General features: G+C 55.4%; 7 protein-coding genes and 1 non-coding gene across 8 annotated transcripts, besides 2 other annotated features; 4 read left to right on the forward strand and 4 right to left on the reverse strand.

The window, feature by feature from the left end:
• Positions 1-568: 568 nt before the first annotated feature.
• Positions 569-1,957, forward strand: CYME_CMN131C (similar to monooxygenase; the record flags this gene model as incomplete). The annotated part of the gene is made up of 1 exon (XM_005537222.1): positions 569-1,957. The coding sequence occupies one exon, from the start codon at positions 569-571 to the stop codon at positions 1,955-1,957; it is 1,389 nt and encodes a 462-aa protein (XP_005537279.1).
• A 4,321-nt stretch (positions 1,958-6,278) lies between these two features.
• On the reverse strand, positions 6,279-6,842 carry CYME_CMN132C (box H/ACA snoRNP component NHP2; the record flags this gene model as incomplete). The annotated part of the gene is made up of 1 exon (XM_005537223.1): positions 6,279-6,842. The coding sequence occupies one exon, from the start codon at positions 6,840-6,842 to the stop codon at positions 6,279-6,281; it is 564 nt and encodes a 187-aa protein (XP_005537280.1).
• Positions 6,843-7,101: 259 nt separating this feature from the next.
• CYME_CMN133T lies at positions 7,102-8,832 on the forward strand. Its single transcript, XR_002461475.1, has one exon. It is a non-coding gene; the product is annotated as a hypothetical transcript (transcript).
• Positions 8,308-9,273, reverse strand: CYME_CMN134C (hypothetical protein; the record flags this gene model as incomplete). The annotated part of the gene is made up of 1 exon (XM_005537224.1): positions 8,308-9,273. The coding sequence occupies one exon, from the start codon at positions 9,271-9,273 to the stop codon at positions 8,308-8,310; it is 966 nt and encodes a 321-aa protein (XP_005537281.1).
• Positions 9,274-9,547: 274 nt separating this feature from the next.
• Positions 9,548-11,459: a sequence feature (transposon).
• Positions 11,460-11,936: 477 nt separating this feature from the next.
• CYME_CMN136C (hypothetical protein, conserved) lies at positions 11,937-12,245 on the reverse strand (the record flags this gene model as incomplete). Its single annotated transcript, XM_005537225.1, has 1 exon — positions 11,937-12,245. One exon carries the CDS (start codon positions 12,243-12,245, stop codon positions 11,937-11,939), a length of 309 nt encoding a protein of 102 aa, XP_005537282.1.
• A 1,410-nt stretch (positions 12,246-13,655) lies between these two features.
• On the forward strand, positions 13,656-15,200 carry CYME_CMN137C (hypothetical protein; the record flags this gene model as incomplete). The annotated part of the gene is made up of 1 exon (XM_005537226.1): positions 13,656-15,200. The coding sequence occupies one exon, from the start codon at positions 13,656-13,658 to the stop codon at positions 15,198-15,200; it is 1,545 nt and encodes a 514-aa protein (XP_005537283.1).
• Positions 15,201-16,153: 953 nt separating this feature from the next.
• Positions 16,154-17,812, reverse strand: CYME_CMN138C (probable AAA protein spastin; the record flags this gene model as incomplete). Its single annotated transcript, XM_005537227.1, has 1 exon — positions 16,154-17,812. The coding sequence occupies one exon, from the start codon at positions 17,810-17,812 to the stop codon at positions 16,154-16,156; it is 1,659 nt and encodes a 552-aa protein (XP_005537284.1).
• Positions 17,813-20,304: 2,492 nt separating this feature from the next.
• Positions 20,305-21,291, forward strand: CYME_CMN139C (CDK-activating kinase; the record flags this gene model as incomplete). The annotated part of the gene is made up of 1 exon (XM_005537228.1): positions 20,305-21,291. One exon carries the CDS (start codon positions 20,305-20,307, stop codon positions 21,289-21,291), a length of 987 nt encoding a protein of 328 aa, XP_005537285.1.
• A 433-nt stretch (positions 21,292-21,724) lies between these two features.
• Positions 21,725-23,039: part of a sequence feature (transposon) that runs on past the window's edge.

Raw genomic sequence — 23,039 nt, forward strand, 5'->3', positions numbered from 1 at the left:
CAGTGCATTCGACCGTTCAGTTTTCCGGAACAGCGAATGTCTCTGAAATTCCTAAGCCTCTGACTGTGCTAAAGCGAAAACCCTGCAGAGAAAAACATCGCGACTTGGCTCGCAATTGCCTCTGGAGCATCGCCGTGGTGGCCTTAACGGAAAACGCTTCAAGTCGCCTGAAGCGCTACGCTCTGCTGCCGTGGTCGACTTGTGCACTGGAGGCTACCGAACTTCTAATCAAGGCCGCGACTTGAGTGGAACGGGAACCAAAGCAGACCTCCTAGGCTGCGGTGGTGGACGTGCACTGGAGACTACTGAACGTCGAGTAGTCTCGGGTCGTGCTGCGACACTCGGACCGGTACGCAACGCACCAACTGGAGTCGTGTGCGTCAAACGACTCGCGTGCTTCACGAGTCTACAGAGAAGGACTCGACTAGGACAAGTGCTTCACCAGCGTTTCCTCGTGCTCGACACCTTCGGAGCGGAACCCGACTCCAACGCTTTCGCGTTATCGACTGTTCGCTTGCTGAAGGTCGGATACGTTGCGGCGCTTTCATCGACGCACTGGTCAGACGCCATGTTCCAGGTGCTCGTCGTTGGCGCCAGTGTAGGTGGTCTCGCAACCGCCGCCCAACTGCAACGACGAGGCGTGACTAACTTTCAGGTTATTGAAGCAACGAACCGATCGGCACGAGCGAGTGCCAGTCGAGCTGTGGGCCTCTGGACGAACGCCTGGCAAGTTCTGGACGCTCTGGGGATCGCTGCTGCACTTCGCCAAGCGAGTCCGTGGAATACGACAGAGTTCTGGGTCCAGGACCTGCCAACTGCAGACTTGACAGCGCATGCGTGCCTGCGTCGTTTTGCACTCCCCAGGGGTCACGAGTTCCGCCGAGTTCCGCTTCAAGCGCTGACAGACGCGCTGGCTGCGTCCCTGCCTGCGGAGCACCTGCACTATGGTATGGATATGGAGCAATGGCTCAGGCAGAGAGCGGCAGTCTCAGAGCCTGCTTCGACACCGGAGATGGATCGAGGTCGTGAGAAACTGGGGCTCTGGGAGTCACCAGCATTCCCTCCAGACCTCTTTCTTGTTGGAGCCGATGGTGCTCGCTCCGTCGTTCGCCATCGACTAGTTGGAGACGACCGACCGCTACGCGATGCGGGCTACGTAGCCCACACAGGCGTTGCGCAGCTTCCGTTGCCTGGATGCAACGCTGAGGACCCTGGGAACGCGCTGGGGAGCGTCGAACTCACCAAACCGGGTCGTGTGCTTCTTCTGCTTGGCCGCGGGGACGGCACGCGCCTAGGCGTGCAAAGAATCAACGAACATCAAGTATTTTGGTTTTACTGTGAAAACTGCGGTGCGGCCTCAAATCAACCAGCAAACAAGTCAAAGGAGCTGCGCATGCTGCGCGGCTCCGAAACCAAGCAACGCGCCTGGGAACGTGTCTCACGCTCTGTAGCACGTCCACACGGGGTGCTTTGGAATGCACTTGAACAACTGTTTCGAGAAACTCCAGCGGAAGCCGCGAATACATTCGCTTGTGCTGATCTCTTCCCGCCTGTCTATGACGGTACGCTGGGGTTCGATGACGTTCCTGTGGCGCTCGTTGGGGACGCAGCTCATCCGATCACTCCGAATCTCTCACAGGGCGCTGGTCTAGCGTTGGAAGATGGCTGGATGTTGGCCAATCTTTTGGCGGACGCCTACATTCGCAACGGCAACCGTGATGAGCAACAAGCGGAGCAGCGGCAGGAGCACTGGAGTGCTCGGGTTCGGCGAAAATACCGGCAGCGAAGACGCTGGCGAGCTAGCGTACTCGCGCTCCGCTCCCGAGCTACTGGTGCGGTGTTGCAACTCCCGCTGCCGTCCTCAACCCTGGTGACGATTCGAAACCGCATTTTGTTGCCACTGGCTCTACAACCTCATTGGTTCGTGAGCCATGCAAACTTTTCTGCTAGAGGCTGAACGCACAGCGACAGCGGCAACGCAGTATATGCGCTCCTTTTGATTGTGCAGCGTCTACGACACGAAGCTGATGATATGCGCAGTGTCGGGAATTCACCAGGACTAGTATCCGACGAGCAAGTCTTCACGCTACGCGATAAGCGAACTGGCTTGGTGACGGATTGTCATGCACCAAGTCTCGCCGTGTTCGTCCTCGTGGCTCGGGTGAACGCTTCCACTTGAGCGGAATCACTGGCAGAGCGACATACCGCATCTTGCTCGATGGAGACTGCGACGTGTGTCACGTTATTCGTTGGATACCCCGCAACAGCACTTTGATAATCGTCTACGTGATACAACGAGTGACGGTACCGTGGGTATCGTCACTGCATTCCAGACGGAAGCGAGCGAGCAGGTTGCTTCAAATGCTGCGGCGTTCTCCAATCGCGTATCTGAACGCAGAATCGAAACCCACGCGAGAAAAACGCTCACACTGCAGACGTCTGGACGACCATGTGCTGCCACTCTCTCGTGCGCACAGGTATCTATCTGGATATCATACAGTGCGCTCTTTCTCAGAGCAGGACTTGAAAACGAGTACATGCCATCGACCAGTGCAGTACTCCGTGCATTGCTTCGCTGCTCGTTCGCTGCTGGCAGTCTCGACGCCGGGGTGTACTTTTCGCGAAGCGTTGATGCCCCCAGTGCGCTGGAGAAACCGTTGTCGCACGTCGCTACGTTGCCGTCCTTAAAGGAATATCAATCGACACCATCTTGCGTTGCAGCACGACTGGGGTAGACTGGGTCCCATCGAATCATGGAACACCAGTACCGCCTCACATATGCACACGCGAAAGCGTTCTCTGCGTATGGCTACGGCGCCTCTGCCCGGCAGCGTTGCTGAAGTTACCGTAAGAGTGCCTCGCCTGCAGGCGAGGCACTCGATGCCCTCTCTCTCCCCCGGACCTGATCGTTTTCCATCGCGAGTCTGCAGCGTTCTAGCACAACGCGTAGACGGCGTACTCAACGGCTCGCTCTGACATTCGCCCGACATACAAAGCCGCTGGACGCTCCCGATAGACATGGTATTTCCAAATGTCGATCGAGGCGTTCCAAGGTCGATGGAGAGAAAAACCCGTACACATCGTTTCTGACGGAATCACAGTGTGTCAAGCCTCTTTCTGTCGATTGTGTTACCATGGGGCCTCCAGTAACCATGCCGTGCATCATCTCGAGCGTCCAGCACTGTATCATTCCTTTGTTCTTTATCTCTTTCGCTGTGCGCCCTTGCTGGTAAGGTGCCCATGTCGTCATGAACGCATCCATGGGAATTGTGCAGAATCCATGCCTCAATTTTGAGGTCCTCGTCGAGCGAGCAGGAGCCCAGCTGCTGCGCGCAACAGCAAGTCCAAGGTCACAGACTACCACGAAACGACACGAGGAGTCCACGTTTCCCTCTCCGTGTCATCGAAAATTTTGGGAATGCACACTTTTCGCCTCCGTAACACCGAAACTACTGGCGGCCGCAGCACAGATTCGCACACCCCCATGCCAAACACTGTCCGCATCATCTACTTGGATGCTCACGTACGCTTTCTGAATGAAGAGAGCAAAAGCATCCACTTCTGCTCGATACGATGCTGCGGGCGTCGAAATCATCCCTGATGCCGTCATTCGTGGTGCTGGCCTGCCCCCAGGCGTTTACGATGACTGAATTCGGATGATACTGTGCCCTGGAAGCGTTGAGCAGATTCATTTGCTTGTCTTTCAGGTCTTTGGCTGCGTCGTTTTGATGTAGAGGTGTGACGACAACCCCGACGCCCTTGAACGCAGCATCCATGCCGGCCAAGAAAGCATCCGCGTCAGCCATTCTGGACAGACAGACCCTAGTCTCAACGCTCGAATCTGGCCTCGATATCACAGACTGCCTGCAGGGTGAAACTTCGTCGGTGTCCATCGTCACTGAGCACCTGACTCCATTCCCTGGCTGCAAACTGGGAACCCTGAGCGAGCTCCGTGCGTCCTATTCGCGTGATTGTTCAAATGATCCATGCTTGCCCGCAGAGACCAGCCTCAACACACTGATGTTGCGGTATCGTTCCCAAGTGACTACGGTGATTTCATGGGCCTTGATCGGACACATGGGACAAGATTGAATGGATCATTGAGAAGGCAAGCGAGCTCGCATTCGAGATGAGCGTCTGATCTAATCAGAAAAGCTCAGTCCAGGAATACGTAGTAGCTCGAGATGAAAGGAATGCAGCGAAGGCGTTTCAACAATCGTTTGGCTACGACATTTGTCGGTCCGAGGCAGGAAGCGCTGCCTTGGACGATCTGAGGTGACGCTCGAGTTTGTCGCGACATCGCTTCCGCCACTGTCAGCTGGCCATTTGACTCTATCGACACCCGAAAACTCCCGTCCACCAGTGTACCCTGTCTGGGCTGGAAACACGAGGCTACAACGCTCGCAGTGCGTGCCTCGGGAATCGCTCGACAGTAGCCCCAACTCGGTCGTCTTGGTCTCCTAGGCTGCTTTTATACTTGTTGTCATCTGCTTTGTAGAAGCGTTAGTCTCGGATATGGCATGGCGACGTCCCCAGGTATTCCGAGCAGCATGGGTGCAAATCTCTGATCCCATGATCAGGCCGTAGTGCATCTTCTGTTCCGAGCATCAGCTGTGCAGCTCCCTAAAGGTCTGAATGGAGACTTTCAGAGAAATTTGGACAGCTTGCAGCCCTGCAACTCAAACCTCTATGAGCAGTTTCTCGATGAGGTGCGTCACAAAGACAGACGCTAGGCGAGACTTCCATGCGTACAAACTTACGCAACCTCTATTGGCGTCCTGCATCTCGCTTTTTCGAAGCATATCTCTGTCGAAGCGTTTTCGAAGCGACGAGCTGAAAGCGCTTTTCCGAGTGATCTATCCGCCCGCCCCGACAGCTGTTCCTTCCTGTCCCTTCTCGGAGGCTTTTCGGGATGATCCTTGTCGTCATTGAATGGTGGCTTCTGCTACATCCTCAACTTTTCGTTCACTCGCTGAGTTGGCATTGGTGTGGTCCCTGTCCCGCATATCCGGTTTTTCCTTGGGATTCAGACGCATTGGATGGCCAGCGCGCCAGAATCTCGCCTATAATGTGCATGTATCTCCTATTCTCCGCATAACATTGCTTTATGGTGTCCGTCACGAGCATGCCTGCGGAACGAAGCGCGCCGTTGGGCTCCCTCCTGCTCTAGAACAGAGAAGCAACAGCGTATTTGAGGGCTCGTGATGGAAGAGAGTGGCTTGTCGAAGAACAGTGCTACGCATGCGAACGACTTGTCTGCTGATCGACGGGCGTGGATATGGCGTTCGATAACAGAAAAGACGACTTTGACTTGGTGCACCCATGTTGCATAGGCTGGCGCGAACAACAGCTCAACGACAGTCGCGGTTGCGTACTCCTCGAGCGCTTTTGCGTGACGGAAAGCTACGTCGTCACACATCGGGGCGGAAGAATTTGGGAGTTAGAAGCAGTGAAATGCGTCGACAAAGGCAGAGGTGTCGAACGATGCTGTCCGCTTGGCGATTCGTAGGCGAACACACGATTCAATCACTGGTAGGGCTGATTTGTCGTCATTCCTTTGGTCTTTTTTGACGAACAGCGGAATGCTGCTCTTTGAGTGCCCATATACGGGTCCACAATATCTCCTGAACAATGCCTGATGGTGTGAGGCGAACACATGTCGCTCCTGTAGACATGGTTCGCGTTTCATCTGGGAACCGTTCGTGTAGTATCCGTGAACTGGTGGTCTCCTGTAGCAACGCGCTCGTTTCTCGGTCCAAACGTGTCGCCTCATGACCATTCGTATCACCGGTATGGATACCTCACATTGTGTACCATCTCTGGTGCTGTTTCCTAAAGAATCTGTGGAGTCGAATCGATGGACAGGGTGACAGTCGTGCAGACTGAGTTTCAGACGTTCTGTTTTGGCTACACGAAGCTCACGACAAGGACTCAAAGCAGGTGGATTCATCCTCCTGCTTATCTTAGAACGACTGCAATCTTAAGTCAGTCCTTTTTCGCAAGCCAGCAGTGGCAGAACCAGGCCTCCATACGAAAGTTCTCCGACCTACTGGAATCATTCCTTTTGTTGAACACATGCGAAAGAAGCAAACAACTAGAGGCGTACCGGCGCATGCAGTCCAGACTTCAGGGTTCTGGGTGGAACTCCCGAACCCATGAACGCAAATCACAACTTGTCACTCACTCAGAAATTCTACTGAGATAATTCCGTTCGAGCAAAATGTAGCGGGCATGCTGTAGCCGGAGACTGCGTCGCTTTCGAGTCTCCTCACTGGGTCTCAGTGTTCACGCAACACATCATCGAGCGACTTCTGCAGAGTCGCGAGATCTCGCCAGCACTTGCGCTGCAGTTTGAGTTCCTCTTCGTCATCAGTATCCTCGATGAGCGGCAGGAATAGGACGCATGTTGGCCGCTTGAGTTGAGCCGCCTTGCCCAGCAACTCACGAGAAGGCACGAAGCAGTAAGGGATGCCCGTCTCCTCGCAGAGGATCGGGACGTGAGCAATGACATCAACGGGCGCGACGTCCGCAGCCATCACACAGAAGCCACGAGCACCTTTCCGAATGCTCTTGACTACTTCTTTGACACCGCGTCGGAGCTGCTTCTTACCCGCTAGTTTCTTCGCTAGCTTCAGGATCCGTTTCGTAAGTTTACGCCCCGCAAGCGGCTGCGCAATCACTGAGCACTGCAGTTTTTGACGCAGTTCCTCTGCAACCTCATCAGCTGTTTGATCCTGGTTGAAAACGTGCCCCTCTGTCACTGCAGCAGTCAGAGTGCAATCTGCGCCGACGTCCTCGGTGTCGGAGCCCAGTGCCGAACGAGGACGCTTCTTGTCCGGCATAGAAAGTTCGGCAGCGATCTCCAGGGGATACCTGGGGGAAAACTTTTCAATGATATTTCTTTGCTTTTTCAAAGCAAAAACGTGCCCTGCCTCGAGCGTGAAAGCGTCGGAAAGGAAAGCGCTTTCCCTGCAGCCTCGTTAGACACAAGTTTTCCACCGTGCCGTGCCGTGCCGTGCCGTGCCGCAGCCGCAGCCGCAGCGAACGCCAGCGCACCATCGAGGCGCTCATTTCATACACCAAGCCGCTGCACTGGTTGGTGGCATCGAGGAGTGCTCTCGGCCGTACCGGGGTGGCGTTCGGAAAACCAGACAGACGTTCGGAACAAGTTCCAAAATCGTGTTGTATTACATCTGTGAGCAGGCGGGGTTTCCTAGCCTTGAACAATTTGGTGAAAGTGTCCGAACTCTATCGAACGTTTCTGGGGTTGCTGGTTCAAACTGGGAGCCAAAGCTATAAAGTTAACGAAATGCATGCTTTATTGAGCTTCTGCACGGCGTTCTAGAAACAAAATCATTGAAAGGGGACGGAATTCCGTGTTCAAATGAGACTCACTATTTCAACCGTTGACGAAAAGCGCGTGTGCCGCACGATACCCAGTATGAGCACACGGGGTCCTTCTGAAGACTGTTCGAGTCGTTCGTGTGGGCACGTGGAGGCTCGCCACGCAGATGAGGATACCTCGTCTGGCATACGTCACAAACGCTTCGTGTAGATCTCGTGGAGGATGCGGTGCCAGCAAGAGAGACCGCTTCAGCGAGTCTCGTGAACCATCCGCTGCAGCGGAACGTCTCGTGTTCGGGCGCCATGACGCGTGACCCGGGCACCAGTGCCTACCGGTGCACCGGCACGCATCGAGAAGCCTGCGAAAGGCCTGTAAGCCTCGAGTTACGGTAGTCCGAACGTGGTGAATGGTGACGGTCTGCTGCAGCAAGCCGTCTCGAACAGCTACGCATAGCGAAGCATTGCTTTCAAGGAGTTGCATTTTCCCGTACAGTGGAAGCGAGCACGCCCACTGCCGTGCATCTGAACTCAGGGTGGCTGTGCCTCAGGCAGGCAGAGGGCGCACCGCCTCATTTTATTCTGGGCATGTACATGCACCGCTGCGAAGGGATCACGGCGAAATCGAGTGCCTGTTTCTATACAAGCTGGTTGTTTCATCAGGTCTCGCTTACGCGAAATCGAGCACAGCATCCGCTGGCGATATGGATTCTACCAGTGTCGGCGGGCGAAATTTCTGTGTTTCAAGGGAGACTCGTTGAAGTCTCTGCGGAGCTGCAGACCTGTGCACGGAGCGCCAGGCACATATCGACGCACACTCGTGGTCTCCAAAAGCACCTAATGAAAGCGCTCCTCATCAAGATCCTTCTGTGGATTTGTCAAAATACCCGCCAGGCAGGGTATGCAAAAGCATCCGATGGGAGCGCTCCTCACCAAGATCTTTCTGGAGATTCCTTAACATACCCACTACATTTCGTCTGATGAACTTGAAAGAATCGCATCAGTATCACCCAGCTCTGATCGTCCTGATGCGGATTCCGTCTTGTTACGCCGTTTCTGAGCCTGCTCGTGAGCCCATTCTCTAAAGTCGGTTTGCACGAGAAACTCCAAGCGATCTGTATAGCGCTGCTCGCTCTTCTTATAGTGTTCTAGTTCCTCAGAGAGACCTTTCTCATTCTTGAAGCGCTCCCATTGCCGTTGCGTCAGGGCGAAGGTGCTTGGACGATGCATTCGCCCACGCTCGGCTGCTATTTTGGGGAGACGTTTCATCAGCGTCGAGGCGGGCGCAGAAAAGGTTTGAGGATCCTGTCGATTGGACACCACAGCGGCACGAACGCGCCTGTCACTTACTTCAGGGTGACTTGTCGAGGCATCCGCACTTGAAGTGAGGCCCAGGAGCATGTCTAATTCGGCGCTATCCTTTGTTCTGGTTGCAGTATCTAAACCAGTGGCGTCCACTGGATGCTGACAGCGCCGCAACGCCTGCCAGCGTGTCTCACGTCGCATCAGCTGACTCGTGGATTTCCGACTTGGTTGCTTGAGCCGCTTCATTGAGCGCCATGCCCGTTCGAACGAATCGTTGGTAGTCTCCGAAGCCTCTCCCCGTCGCACCGCTCTGTCCAGCGACTTGTGCATAGAGCAAAGTTCACTCCAGACGCGCTGCACGAGTTCTCGTTCTTGCTGCTCACCGTTCTGCACCGCTGCGCTCTTTGCGGTGTTTGGTGGCTCTTCGCTGCTCCACGCATCGGGCTTTGACGTAACGGTATTCGAGTTCTCGGCACAAAGTGGTTCCAGTACGTGTGCTAGCGACGTCTCGAGACCCTGCTTCTGCGCACTCACACTACTTGACGGTGTCGCTACGCCTGAGTCGTTTTCTGTTTCAGTGAGAGCTGGTGCAGCCACGTCCGACACGTTAGGCAAGGAGGCGTCCATGCAGCTGGTACCACTGGTCTTGAAACGCGATGCGAAAGCTTGCGAAGAGCGTTAGACCTCAAAGCTCCACAGCCGCGAGCGGGTGCCGTTCAGTTCGTGCCGCGGCAAACCCCGAAGCCCGAGCCTCTTCTCTAGGTACACGTCTATCGTGCTCAGCTAAGAGCCGAAACAACCGCAAGGTGTTATCGGCGTATACGCGCTTCGAGTTCCGTCTGTACCACTAGAGTCTGACAAGAAGATTCAACCACCGAAAATGTTTCGCGATCATGTGGAAAATTATTGCCCACCAGCAGGGGCGCCACAGTCTTTTTCGACCGGCCTACTGCTATCGGCTTGAGCTTCTCCTGCCACACCACGGGCATTAGAGGGTGTCCCACAAAGCTGGATCGCGTCAGCTCCTCGGTTCTTCTTCAGCATCGCACATCGTCTGATATTGGTGGCGACGCGAAAGTCTCGGTTCACGATTTTCTCGCGTGCATGAACGCCGGTTGAGCTCATCAATGGAAGGATTCTTCGAACTCGTGCCCTCTGTGACACTCCAGTCTCGTCATCGACCGTCGGGGAAACAAATTTACTCGCCTATCATTAATCCTCTTCTTTTTCTTCGTCGTGTGCTCTTCTTCGCTCGATGGTTGGCGAGAAGAGGATTCTTTGATTCTTTCCCGGACACGTCGAAGAGGGTCCTCCAGGATCCCAAAATCCCATGTCCGTGCCTTGCTCTTCGATTTTTATCTTTGAAAATCGACGCATTTCGAACGCATCTGCTATGAATAGCGTAAAAGCATTTGATTCCGCTCCGATGCAGTGCGGAGCAGGCGATCGACATCACGATGCCATGTACCGTGTAGATCGTAGACGAGTTGAATGCAGGGTATGTGTTTGGTACGGAGCAGAGCAAGGAGGAGTGCATTCGTCTTTCAGGTCAGTCATTTCACAGGATTCAGATGGTTGCGGAGCACTGAAAGATAGAGGTCCATGCGCTCTGTGCCTAAAATCGATATCCCCAATGCGCGTCTACTGCCAATGGTAGAAAGCGACCCAATGATCACCTCACGGGAAGCAAAAGCGACGATGGTAGACGCCACGGGCGTCTCTGGTTCTCAACAGGATGCGCATGCGGTCCTGGAAACGCTGGGATACACCCGCAAGAAACGAGTCCAGGTTCACGCACCGCTGTTTTCCACCGATATTGCCCCAAGAGCGTTCCTGGCACGTCGCGATCGGTATGAAGCACCGGGATGTCGGTTTGTTTTTCCAGTCGGTGAGACTTGCTTCGGACGAAACGATCCGAACATAAAAGCGTCTTCGCGGAGCGGCGCGCCCGTTATATGTATGATCGAACTCGAAGAGAACGACGACGTCATCGTCTTGTCTAGATGCAGTGGACTCGCGTTTGGCGGCCTCAGATTCGCAAGCAGAGAAGGCTCATACAAGAGTATGAACCACTTTGTCGAATCATTGAAGACTTTTCTTCTGACGCCTGGCGACGTCGTTCTATTCGACAACGTGTTCGTTTACCGTTCCCGTTGTGATCGAGCATTTGCCGATTCTATCGGGGTAGCTCTGCTCTTCATTCCTCCGTACGCTGCGTCGTTCAGCCTCATCGATGCAGTGTCTTGTATCGTGAAACGTAATCATCGCTTCGCTGAGCGAATCGCTGACGCGTCTAGAACATGTTGACATCCGAGCGCATGTCGTGTTTCTCGTGCGAGTCGCTCCTGCTCTGGGGAGTTCCTTACCTAGGGGCATACAGAAATGTGTTCATTCCAAAAAATCTACGGGATGAGCTTGGGTGCACACTTGACAAGGTCGAAATGGAGACAGGCCAGCGGAGCGCTTTGGCGATAGAGACGAATAGAGAGAGGAGAGAGCGCCAAATAGTGCAGAGAGCGCGAGTTCGAGGACTCCTTGCATTGACGAGTTCAACCAGAGGCAATAAATGCATCGAGTTCGTGAACCGAGACTTGAACGCCGCCATCCATACCAGAAGATGTGCAGCGTTGAAGAAGGGACCTAGGCACGTGACGCGAGCCAGTTTCACGTGGCAGCATCTCAGGGTCGAAATGCACCACGAGGAGTTGAATGCGGGAGCAGGGAACCAGCTGAAAAAAAAACACTGGAAGATGTCTGCGGGTGGGTACGTATATTTACCCTCCATCGTTGTAAAACGTTTTTTGTTTCATTGAACACTCCATAGCGACGCGCAGCTTCACATGCTATGCACGTGTTCATGCTTCGAGTAAACTGGGACACCTTGCATGCGTCCTAGCGCCCTGACGCGGATTACCCTGTTTCACTCATTGCTCTCGGATTCAAGAGATGCATGGCAAAGGTGGATCAAGCAATTTGTCCTCAAGCGACCATTGAAAACGTGTCCGCGAACAGCGTTCCAGCCGCCAGAGGTCGGTGAACTTTCACAAAAACCGCGTGAGCACCGAATCTTCTCGGTAAAGACTGTGAAGCTGGTGCTCGCACAGGATAACGGTTCCAGAGCCATGCCGCTCGCGAGCGCAGCACCTCGCTGAACGAAACTACATGCCTCCTGAGCTCTGGTTCCAGAGACTGGTGTGTTGACCCGCTTCCTCCAAAGGCTCAGAGAAACTGATCAAACATCCACACACACACACACACCGGACCAGAGAGCCGCGGTCAAGTTGCGTTACCTACGGTAGCTCACGCGACACGTCCGCCGCTCCTCGTTCGCGTACGGCCCTTGTCGTGGCCTCCACAACGTACGGAGGCGGCGGGTAGAGCTTGCTGATCGTGGTCTGTCTTCGCACCATTTCTAGGTCTTTTTGGGCCTTCTCGAGAAGCTGATCGATTCGTTGGGGGTCCTGCAGGTTGCGGTTCTCTCGAAAGCCGGCTTGAACGCGGCGCTTGGCGTACGCACGAACGTTGGTGTCTGCGAAACCTTCACACGCACGTAGAAGCGCTCGGTAGAGCTGCAAAACTTGGAAGCGTGTCTCCGGCATAGTAACGCAGTTGCAGAAATTGAGAAACCCCTTTCCAAACGACGGAACACGCGCCTGATAAGAAACGTCGTCGTTTCGCCTGGTGCAAGCGCAGAACCCTCAAACGCTGAACGCGCTCCCACGCGACCAGCTCCGCAAGAGTAGTGGACGCTGGCCGCAGCTGGATCACTCCTCGACGTAACGAAACAAGTAGGCAACTCGAACGGCTCACTCACAAGGAGGTACCTCCCTGAGGAACTTGTGCGGGCATCTTGAAAGTACCAATGAAGGGAAAAGTAGCCTTGGCTATATCGCTCGGGTTTGCCGCCGGCATCATCCTTTTCGTGCACGAGCGCCAACGCAGTCAGACAGCGCGGATGCGTGCGGGCATTATCCGTGAACTTCGTCTGGAGGCAGAGCAGCAGCAGCAGCAGCAGCAGCAGCAGCAGCAGCAAGGGCACTCTGCCGTTGACTCAAATCCGAAGCACTAGTCGAAACCCTGACGATAGCGGACTTGCATGCTCTGTTCTGAGGTATTCGTGATGGAATCGATGAGGAACCGTCATGCATACCTGCTTCATGAGGTTTCCACGCCCTCAGAGCATGGTGATGATGACGACACCTAGACCGTGTCCGGCTATTCAGTGGCGCTGGTAGCGTCCAGACTGAACTAAATAAATACGTCCAAAGTTGACAAGATCAATGCATTTATTTGCATCGGATGCAATCGTTGCGAACAAACCACCGATGGTGGGCATTCCATGACGCTGTCGTACGCGCTGTGCACACGCACAGCAGCAGGTTATTCGCGCGGAGGTCCTTAACCTCGCCTAGAATCCGTGGTGCTTCCGCTGAGCCCTCGTGGACGAAGAACGCGCCGATGCAGGTTCCGGATTCTAGTAGAAGAATCCCTCCCGTCAGAGCGCTCTTCGCACAGGCGCGTGTAGTCATCGCCGACCGCTCGCTACTGCGCGATGTCTCTCCATGGGTAGCACCCTTGCCCACGATACCGACACGCGCCCAACTCGAGGTTCGCGCACCAGGCCGCGATCATTGCGCTAGGCCGGGGCACACATCGCGCGCAAGCGCGATGCTATCTGGGATCATTTCGCACCGGAGGCCCGGACACGGCACGCATCGATACAGAGGACACGAATCTGTCACGGACGCGTTGCACTGCAAGGACACGTGTCGGACGCAGCGTGCGCCACGTGACAATCGATACACCGAGTGGCCGCAACGCGCGCGCCGCACGTTTGGGGACGCAAGTTCCGCAGTTCCGCCGCGCTGTCCGCCAAAGCTTGGCCGCCATCGATCGCGCTCCAGTACGCAGCGGCGTGCGTTTCGAGTCTCTGCCGTTGTGCACGGCGCGTAAGAGCGTTTGGTGCTTCGGGCTGCGTACGAACGGTGTATGACTCAAGTTTGAGGCCAATGTTCAGCGTTCTCTCCAGGAACACGATGCACCTACCTGTTTTTGAAAATGCCCCAGGTGCTGGCCGGGCTCGTTTTCTGCGCAAGCGCCTGTACAAAGTGCGAAACGTTATTTGCACCCGTCGGTGGCCGCTATGGCTTTGCTCGTTCCTGCTGATAGGTTTGGTATTTGTGCTGGCTCCTCGTGTCATTCGCTCGGGAGCGAGCCTATGGGAAGCCCCAAACCTGCTGCACACGACTGTTGGTTGCCCGTTTATGTTTCTCGAATCGAACTTGACGCTGACGCTGAATCAGAGTCTAAAGGCGCCAAACGTTTCCAAGACCATGTTCCTGGCCGCGATCGAGGTGCGTGAGCAGGATCAAGGATATATTGCCGGTATTTTTCGTGTTCGCCATCCGTTTGCGCCGCACCGTACTTACAATCCGAGCAAGGACGATTGGGACATATCCATGGTGGCCAACTCGACGCTTGCAGCTGTGAATTTTACTGCTAATCGCCTGGACCAGATCCAGGGCGGCTCTGCGCGTCAGCTCAGGCTCGGTTCGGAGCAAATGCATGCTGTTTATTCATACGGGCCAGAGGATCCACGGATTATTCGCTGCGGCATGCGGACCTTGGCGCTTTTCCATCAGCCGGACATAAGGATGTTCGCACCAATGCACCAACGCTTCCAGTATATCTTGGATATTGAGCGCAATGAACTCTACTGGATCGATGAGCCGCGAGCGCTCACGCATGCTGGGCGGGACTCACCTCTGGTTGACAAGAATTACGTTCCACTCTGCGTGAATGGGGACGATTTGTACATCGTCACGAGCTTTGAACCGCTGCGTGTGCTCGGGCCTTGCACATTGAGGAAAGATCAGGTCTTTGCGCAAGGAGTACACGCTATTGCACACAGGGCACACTGTCCCGAGGCATTCAACGCTTTCAATTCGAGCAACACCTTCTTCAGAGATTCTCAAATATTTCGCGGCTCGACGCAGTTCGAAGAGATCATCCCGGGTCGTGCGTACGTGTCACTCGTCCACGCGCGTCGCTGTGGTATCTACGATCGATGCAGCTACCAGGCTGCAATTGCCGTGCTCGTTCATCTGAGCTCCAGAGAATGGAAAGCAGTTTATTATCCGTCGCTGCTGAAGCTCTATGTTCCAGGCGGGCGTGAGAAAGAGCGACCTCGCTCGGGACGCCGACGCGAACATCGCTGCTTATTAGAACAGAGTCGACATGCACATCAACCTTATCGGCTCCATGTGAACCTAGTAGAGAATCCCGTGTCCATTATTCGATTTGAGAAAGATGAAAGCGCGCTTGTCAGCCTGAATGTGAATGATGAGGAAACGCTAATCGTGAGGGTACCCGAGCTGTATCGATACGCAAGCTCGCTCGCCAGATGCATCCTAGAGGAACGCGCCGAACCACTGCTTCCACGCATCAGCACGCTGTGGAAATGCAGCAATGGCGCCGTCTATGCCACCCAGGAAAACGCTGTGAATTCTTGGCACAAAATAGATCCGAGCACGGTCGCTCGATTTCAAGGCTAGACCTGGCATCGACCGTAGTGATGTACACGCATCGAAAATCATCTTTGAGATGCTTCTGGAAGCTTTCACGCTTCCAGGGCGAAAGATTCCAGTCTGAGCACGTAGCGGTCACTCGGGAATTTCCCCGCACGCATCATGCATGCGATATGTTGCACGCATGCAGCCGAATCGGTGACGTGTCCTGGCGGACTGGTAATGATAACGTGCGCGCTTCTGAGGCGAGTTTCGTAGAACACAAGCTTGGCGATTCTTCGACGAACATTTCCAACATGTACGGATTCGCTGACACTGGCTGCTTGGCGAGCTGCAGCATAGCGTTCTGCACGCTTTCTCGTGTCCTGCCAGTGCATCGGTGGACGGCGGAACCGCACTGCAGCGCTCCCAGAGTGAGATACGCACTTGCCCCAGCTTCGATACCCTGATTGGGTGTATCGCTTGTTTGAGCGTGACAATGCTCGCGATTGAGCCTGATACGGCGGTTCTCCTTCTAGTCGCACACTTCAGGCTTTCGATCTGCACGCATGATCGGTAGAGCGGTGAAATGCTCCGGATATAAGTACCACGAACAGCAGTGCCATTAGCGCCCCAGCATTGTCTCTTACCGCATCAGAGCAGTGCTCCGGTGCCTGCAACCATTCGCTTTACATCACGAATAGAGGGATACGCGGACATCCATGCATCTCGTTTCGACGAGCGCTTTCCTCCGAGGCACGCTTCAGAGTAATCCAAACGTCGTCGATTCGTTCGCTGGTCGAATATGGCTTGGTTGACGCGCACCCGCCCCGAGCTGACACGAACGACTTTTGACCCCGTCCCAGCGAGCGCATTGCCGTTTAGAGACTGTCGCAAGTTGACTAGGGCGAAGCGGTGTATCGGCCGCGTCACCGGCCACCACGGCAACGGCTGGCCTGGCGATAGCCGCTCGGCACCTGCTCCCGAGACTTCACTGGAGATCAACTCGCAGCGGGAGCTGGATCATATGGAAACGATCCGTACTCTGCATTCCAGCGCTCATAGGCACGAACTTCATCATCGCTGACGCTCCGCCGAACAACCGCTGCAGCCCGTTTAAAGTCGTCTTCGTGGATGGCTCGAACCTGCTCGACTGAGACGTTGGCGATATCAGCGCCGAGATCACGGACAGGACCAAGGGCTGCTTCTGCGCAGGCTGCATACACATCGCTTCCAGAGTAACCGTCCAGAAGGTCCACAATGCGCTCGAGTTCGGCTTCACCGAGCGCATGTTTCTGGTCGCGGAGTAGGCTCTGCAGCATGCCGCGTCGCGCTTGGCGATCCGGCAGCGGTATATAGAGTCGACGAGCCATGCGCCGACGCCATGCCTGGTCCAGCTCCTGAGGCCGATTGCTCGCTCCGATAACCAGGACTCGATCATCGCGGTTGGTCGCTGCCCCGTCCATTTGCACCAGAAACTCCGTCTTGATACGACGTGAACTTTCCGCATCATTCTCGGAACGAGCGCTCAACATAGAATCCATCTCATCGATAAAAATGACGGAGGGTTGTAGAGCTCGCGCGACACCGAACAGCGCTCGCACCAGTTTTTCGCTTTCGCCTACCCATTTCGACATGAGCGATGAGGCTGAAATGTTGAAGAAGCGAGCCCCAGAGAGCGAAGCAATCGCTCGACCGATCATCGTCTTGCCGGTGCCAGGTGGCCCGAAGAGCAAGACGCCCCGTGGCGGACCCCGTATTCCTCGAAACAAGTCAGGGCGAACCATCGGCCAAACGACTGCTTCCATAACACAGCGTTTGGCATACTCTAGTCCAGCGATATCGTCCCAGTTGACGCCAGGCGACTGGTCGAGGATCTCTTGCATCACCGTCTCGACGAGGGCAGGCTCGACGTTCGGTACACTGGGCAGATTGGGGTCAGGTCGCTGGCCATCGGCAGCCGGTCCTTGTGATGACGGCTCTCGCGAACGCTTCGCACTCGGCGTCGGCTGGGCTGACTCCCCCAGCCTTCGCGGTACGCTAAACCGACTGGGCGCCTTTTGGGCTGGCTGCTGCTCATCGAGCGCATTCCCGCTCGCGCTGCGGAACGCTGTTTTCTCGCTCGAGACTCGCTCAGGCGCAGTGCCCTTGGAGGCGACAGGTGCGTCTGTCGGGGTGCCAGCGTTGTCGCGGTGCCAGGTTCGCGCTCGCGTTTGGAGCGCTGCTGCAAACCCGTGTCGCAGTCTGGCGCTGGTGATCACCCCAGACTCTCCAGCACATCCATCGGTCCGGTCTTGCGTTGCCTCAACCGCGTTTGAAGGCAGCGAGAGCGCTTGCCATACACTGGCGTCGGACAGGAAAGCAACCAGCTCCGAGGTCGTCAGCACCTCAAGCCTCGTGCTCGATTCAGCGTCCGGCAATAGCGACCCGAGCAACGCCTCTACAAGACCAGTTGCGTGCCGAAGGACCGCTTGGCGACGTGCTCGTTCGCGTCTCGCAACTGCCCAGCAGGCGGCATCAGCGGGGAGGCGCTGAAGCGCCCAGCGCTCCAACTGCACGTGCTCTCCCTCAAGCTCCAGAAGCGCGCACTCCCAGACCTGTGGTTCGGTCACGGAGTCGGGTACGCTCTGCGGTTGCGATCGAGGCCAGGTTTCGCGCATGCGTCCTTGGTACACGCCTCACCGGGGTGCTGCACCTGTCGCCCGCCAGGCCGCCCGGTGTCGAGCGCGACCGGGTTCGACGGTGTTTTCCGCGATCCAGTGTCTCGCAGTAGACAGTTCGAGAGAGACCAGTTCCGCACTCGGGTTTCAGGAGTGCAAGACCGCGGCACCAGCTGACGGATCAGCCAGAAACCCGCCCAGCTATGGAGCGCGTCAAGCGTTCAGCGTTGCCTGCGGGCAGCTCCGAAGCGCGCGCTTCTTTGCGCGCGTACCGGGCGCGTTTCCCTTTCGGGCCGGGGCGGCGAACGTGCAAGGAATGTTTCGTAGACGAAGCTTGTTTTTTTCTTCTGAATGACAAGATACAGGTCATGAGAGATCAACATAGACTATTGATTGCCTGCTTATGTTTCTGTATTTAGAATTTTTCCAGAGTTTTATGTAGATGTGCAGCCTCCAGGTTCAATGTGCAGCGATGAGGGCTCACGAGTCACGCATCGTTTCGGGAGACTTGGTCAGTGTTTCGGGGCTGGGCGGCGTCGCTCGACGCTTTTCCACTGGAATCCGTTCCGTCATTGTCATCAAGATCATTCGCACCGCCCTTGAATAAGGCTTTTTGGAAGAACAGATACCACGATCTACTTCATTCGTACAAGCTGTCACGTATCGCAATCCCGTGCATGGAGCACGCCCGAAGCACGCGTGCTTCACGTCCTTCATCTGTGTGCTCCAGGGAAACTCGTGGGTACAGCAGTTCGCGCCACTGGATTGATGAAAACGAAACCTCGACGTCCGTTCTTGACGACTTCATCTCCGTCGCGAGCGCATACTGAAAGCTCACTGAGCTCGTCACTTCAAAGAATTGGTTCTTGTCGAAAGGAAAATCCTCCTCTTTCTGTGGCTATCGACGAAATGGAACGTAACAGCAGCATCGTGTCTGTCACGGAATGTATGTCCCCAGAGGCTCTCGTCTCTTCTAGATACATCAAAATGCGGCCTCAGCACGCACTTGAGCCATCGCAACGATCGCTTCCAGTAAAGGACAAATCACTGCGTTGAACGCCGGGTTCGCAGACCAGTAGAGGTGTCTCTAGCTCCTTTCGAGACTAGATTCTCCTTCCGCTACTTGTTTCATCATGAGTTGTATCGCGTTCCCCGTATCCTTCATCGATTAGAGCGGCACGCGGTGGCAGGTGCACCACACAGCGCGCACTTGTCGATGGGATCGCCCAGAAGACGCCTGTGATCACAGCGTACTGCACGGGCCGCGTAAACAGAGGAACGCTACGAGGAGCGTCCCCTGTACCCGTCATGAGCATGTAGAGCGTGCTGGAGGAAACATTCGCAGGCATCAAGGCGCGACTCGGATGGGACGCTGTAACGTACACACGTGAACACCTGACTGTAGTCGACTGCAACCGCTGCGAAGGGCGCTGCCTGGCTGACTTCACACAAGATGAGCATGAATGGCAATCGAAGTGTAGATCGCAACTTTTGCAAGCGCATGCCGTGCGTGAACAGTGACTGGATGCGGCGAAATCGAGACTTTACCGCTACCAGCAGTATCCTCCGACTGCTGATGTCAGAGCTGTAGGTTCAGAGGGGACCAGCGTATTGAAACCCTGAGATACGAGAAACAAGGGAGGCAATCACAGATACAGCTACCAAACGCTGGCGTCGGTCGCAGCGGGTAGAAATCAAAACTTTAGCGTGCACACCCGCGTTCGTTGACGCGTACCATTGCCTTCTAGCATGGGTACAGGTCATATGTGCGTCGATACATTTCTTTTTCGGTACCAGATCTCGGCATTGAACCGCGTGGTACCGGGATCTGCAGGTGCTACCGGAGCATGAGGAGGAGGAAAATCCAATACACACCTGGATCGATTCAGATTCGCTTCTTCCTACGATGATGCCCAGCGCCCCATTTCTCGCAGGAACAGAAGCTGAATCTAGAGAACTTTTGAGTAGCAAGTTCCACGATGGATTGTTATGTTATAGAATCTGTGAGCATGACCAAGGATTCCCCGCTCTACCATGAATGCTTGCGACGAGGACTCATGCACCACATTCTCGGTTGCTCTGCACAGAGACAGCACGTGTTGACGATACCTTGGCGAACGTCGGCTCGAAGATAGATTCGTTGCTGTTGGATATGGAGACGGGCACTCGTTCCTCGCCCGTGTGGAGCGTCTCGGACCGAAACGCACAAGTCGGCACACTGCCCAGCACTAGAGGCACCGCTGCGCCCCGCGAATCGCAGCAGCTGGACAAGTTCCAGGTAGCAGTCGCCGTGGAATGTTTGACTGGACCCGGTGCCTGCTCTAGTCAGGGCACCGTGAAGCAGCTGGGCCACTGCTGCAGCGAAACTCTGCGCGTCTTCAGACTGCGTCCGACGCTGGCGAGAACGACGCAGAGACCAGCCAAGACAGCGGTGGACGCGAGAGGGTCCCGTCTCGACGTGGCGCCTTCGGAAAAAGCAGCCCCTGGACGTGATGCTTCAACCAGTGGAACGATATGAAAAGCAACGGGTTCTTGGGCAGGGTACCTACGGTGTGGTGTATCTGGCGATCGATCGCTGTACTGCGCAGCCTGTGGCACTCAAGAAAGTTCGCCTCGCGGACTACACAGCAGGTCTGTCGATGACAGCGTGGCGAGAGTTGCGCCTTCTACCAGAACTGGGTGGCCATCCGAACGTCATCGCGCTCCTGGACGTATTTAGCACCAAATCTTCGGAGCTGTACCTGGTCTACGAGTACTGCGAAACCGATCTGGAGCATTTGATCACCGAGCGTAACCTCATGTTGAGTCAGGGCGACATCAAAAGCTGCCTCCGGCAGCTGCTGGAGGGCGTCGCGGCCTGCCACGAAAACTGGGTATTGCACCGGGACCTCAAGCCGAGCAACGTACTGGTTACTACCGACGGGGTGCTGAAACTGGCTGATTTTGGACTCGCTCGCGTCTATGCTGAACCGGACCTCGGAACAGAGGGCGGGCGCCGAATGACCCATCAGGTGGTGACGCGATGGTACCGAGCACCAGAGTTGCTCTTCGGGGCGACCGCTTACGGGCCCGCGGTCGATATCTGGGCCGTTGGATGCATATTCGCGGAGCTCATGCGCCGTGTACCCTTTCTGCCTGGACAGAATGACCTTGACCAGCTGGGGAAGATCGCGGCAACCTTGGGAGCGCCCACTCCGGACCAGTGGCCCGGAGTGGATGCCTTGCCCGCGTACCTTCCGTTCAAGTCGGTCCAGCGACAGCCGCTGGCGGACTTGTTTCGCGCAGCCCCGCCCTCAGCCATTGATCTGCTGTCGCGGATGCTTGCACTGAACCCCAACGAGCGTATTTCAGCGCGAGATGCGCTGGAACATGCATTCTTCCATACGGGTGCAGCGGAGAGCGACCCGCGCGAGCTTATGGTTCGATGGCGGAAAGCACAAGCCCATCGAAGAGCGGCGAAAACGGAGCGACACTCCTAGTAGAACACATACGATCCGGACAGCGGTTCGATCTTGCTGTGAACTGCACAACTTTGTCGCTCCGAGTCGCAGCATCGGTGCGATCATGCCTACCTGTTCGTGCATGATCGGCGGCATAGGCAGGAATTGTGGTCTGCCTCGTCGCTGTGGAAGCGTTCGGGTCTCCCGTTTCGATCCGACGGGCTCGCCCTGCGTACCACAACGCACTGATGATGGATACCTTGGAACGCGCGTGTCCCTAACTTGCCAGTTAGGAATCATCGGGCAAGTTCTGGATGTCAGGGCGTACCCATTGTGTTGTCGAGAGCAATGGAAGAAAGCGCAAGCGTTCATCGACGAGGACGCGATGAACGCCGCTGCTTGTCTAGATTCCCTTGATCACGGGCGCATCCATACGATGCAAGTTTGATTCTTGAACATTTCAGTGAAACCGAAATGTTTTACAACGATGGAGGGTAAATATACGTACCCACCCGCAGACATCTTCCAGTGTTTTTTTTCAGCTGGTTCCCTGCTCCCGCATTCAACTCCTCGTGGTGCATTTCGACCCTGAGATGCTGCCCCGTGAAACTGGCTCGCGTCACGTGCCTAGGTCCCTTCTTCAACGCTGCACATCTTCTGGTATGGATGGCGGCGTTCAAGTCTCGGTTCACGAACTCGATGCATTTATTGCCTCTGGTTGAACTCGTCAATGCAAGGAGTCCTCGAACTCGCGCTCTCTGCACTATTTGGCGCTCTCTCCTCTCTCTGTTCGTCTCTATCGCCAAAGCGCTCCGCTGGCCTGTCTCCATTTCGACCTTGTCAAGTGTGCACCCAAGCTCATCCCGTAGATTTTTTGGAATGAACACATTTCTGTATGCCCCTAGGTAAGGAATTCCCCAGAGCAGGAGCGACTCGCACGAGAAACACGACATGCGCTCGGATGTCAACATGTTCTAAACGCGTCAGCGATTCGCTCAGCGAAGCGATGATTACGTTTCACGGTACAAGACACTGCATCGATGAGGCTGAACGACGCAGCGTACGGAGGAATGAAGAGCAGAGCTACCGCGATAGAATCGGCAAATGCTCGATCACAACGGGAACGGTAAACGAACACGTTGTCGAACAGAACGACGTCGCCAGGCGTCAGAAGAAAAGTCTTCAATGATTCGACAAAGTGGTTCATACTCTTGTATGAGCCTTCTCTGCTTGCGAATCTGAGGCCGCCAAACGCGAGTCCACTGCATCTAGACAAGACGATGACGTCGTCGTTCTCTTCGAGTTCGATCATACATATAACGGGCGCGCCGCTCCGCGAAGACGCTTTTATGTTCGGATCGTTTCGTCCGAAGCAAGTCTCACCGACTGGAAAAACAAACCGACATCCCGGTGCTTCATACCGATCGCGACGTGCCAGGAACGCTCTTGGGGCAATATCGGTGGAAAACAGCGGTGCGTGAACCTGGACTCGTTTCTTGCGGGTGTATCCCAGCGTTTCCAGGACCGCATGCGCATCCTGTTGAGAACCAGAGACGCCCGTGGCGTCTACCATCGTCGCTTTTGCTTCCCGTGAGGTGATCATTGGGTCGCTTTCTACCATTGGCAGTAGACGCGCATTGGGGATATCGATTTTAGGCACAGAGCGCATGGACCTCTATCTTTCAGTGTTCCGCAACCATCTGAATCCTGTGAAATGACTGACATGAAAGACGAATGCACTCCTCCTTGCTCTGTTCCGTACCAAACCCATACCCTGCATTCAACTC

The sequence above is a fragment of the Cyanidioschyzon merolae genome, chromosome 14 (genome assembly GCF_000091205.1).
Source record: "Cyanidioschyzon merolae strain 10D DNA, chromosome 14, complete genome".
NCBI classification, from domain to species: domain Eukaryota; phylum Rhodophyta; class Bangiophyceae; order Cyanidiales; family Cyanidiaceae; genus Cyanidioschyzon; species Cyanidioschyzon merolae.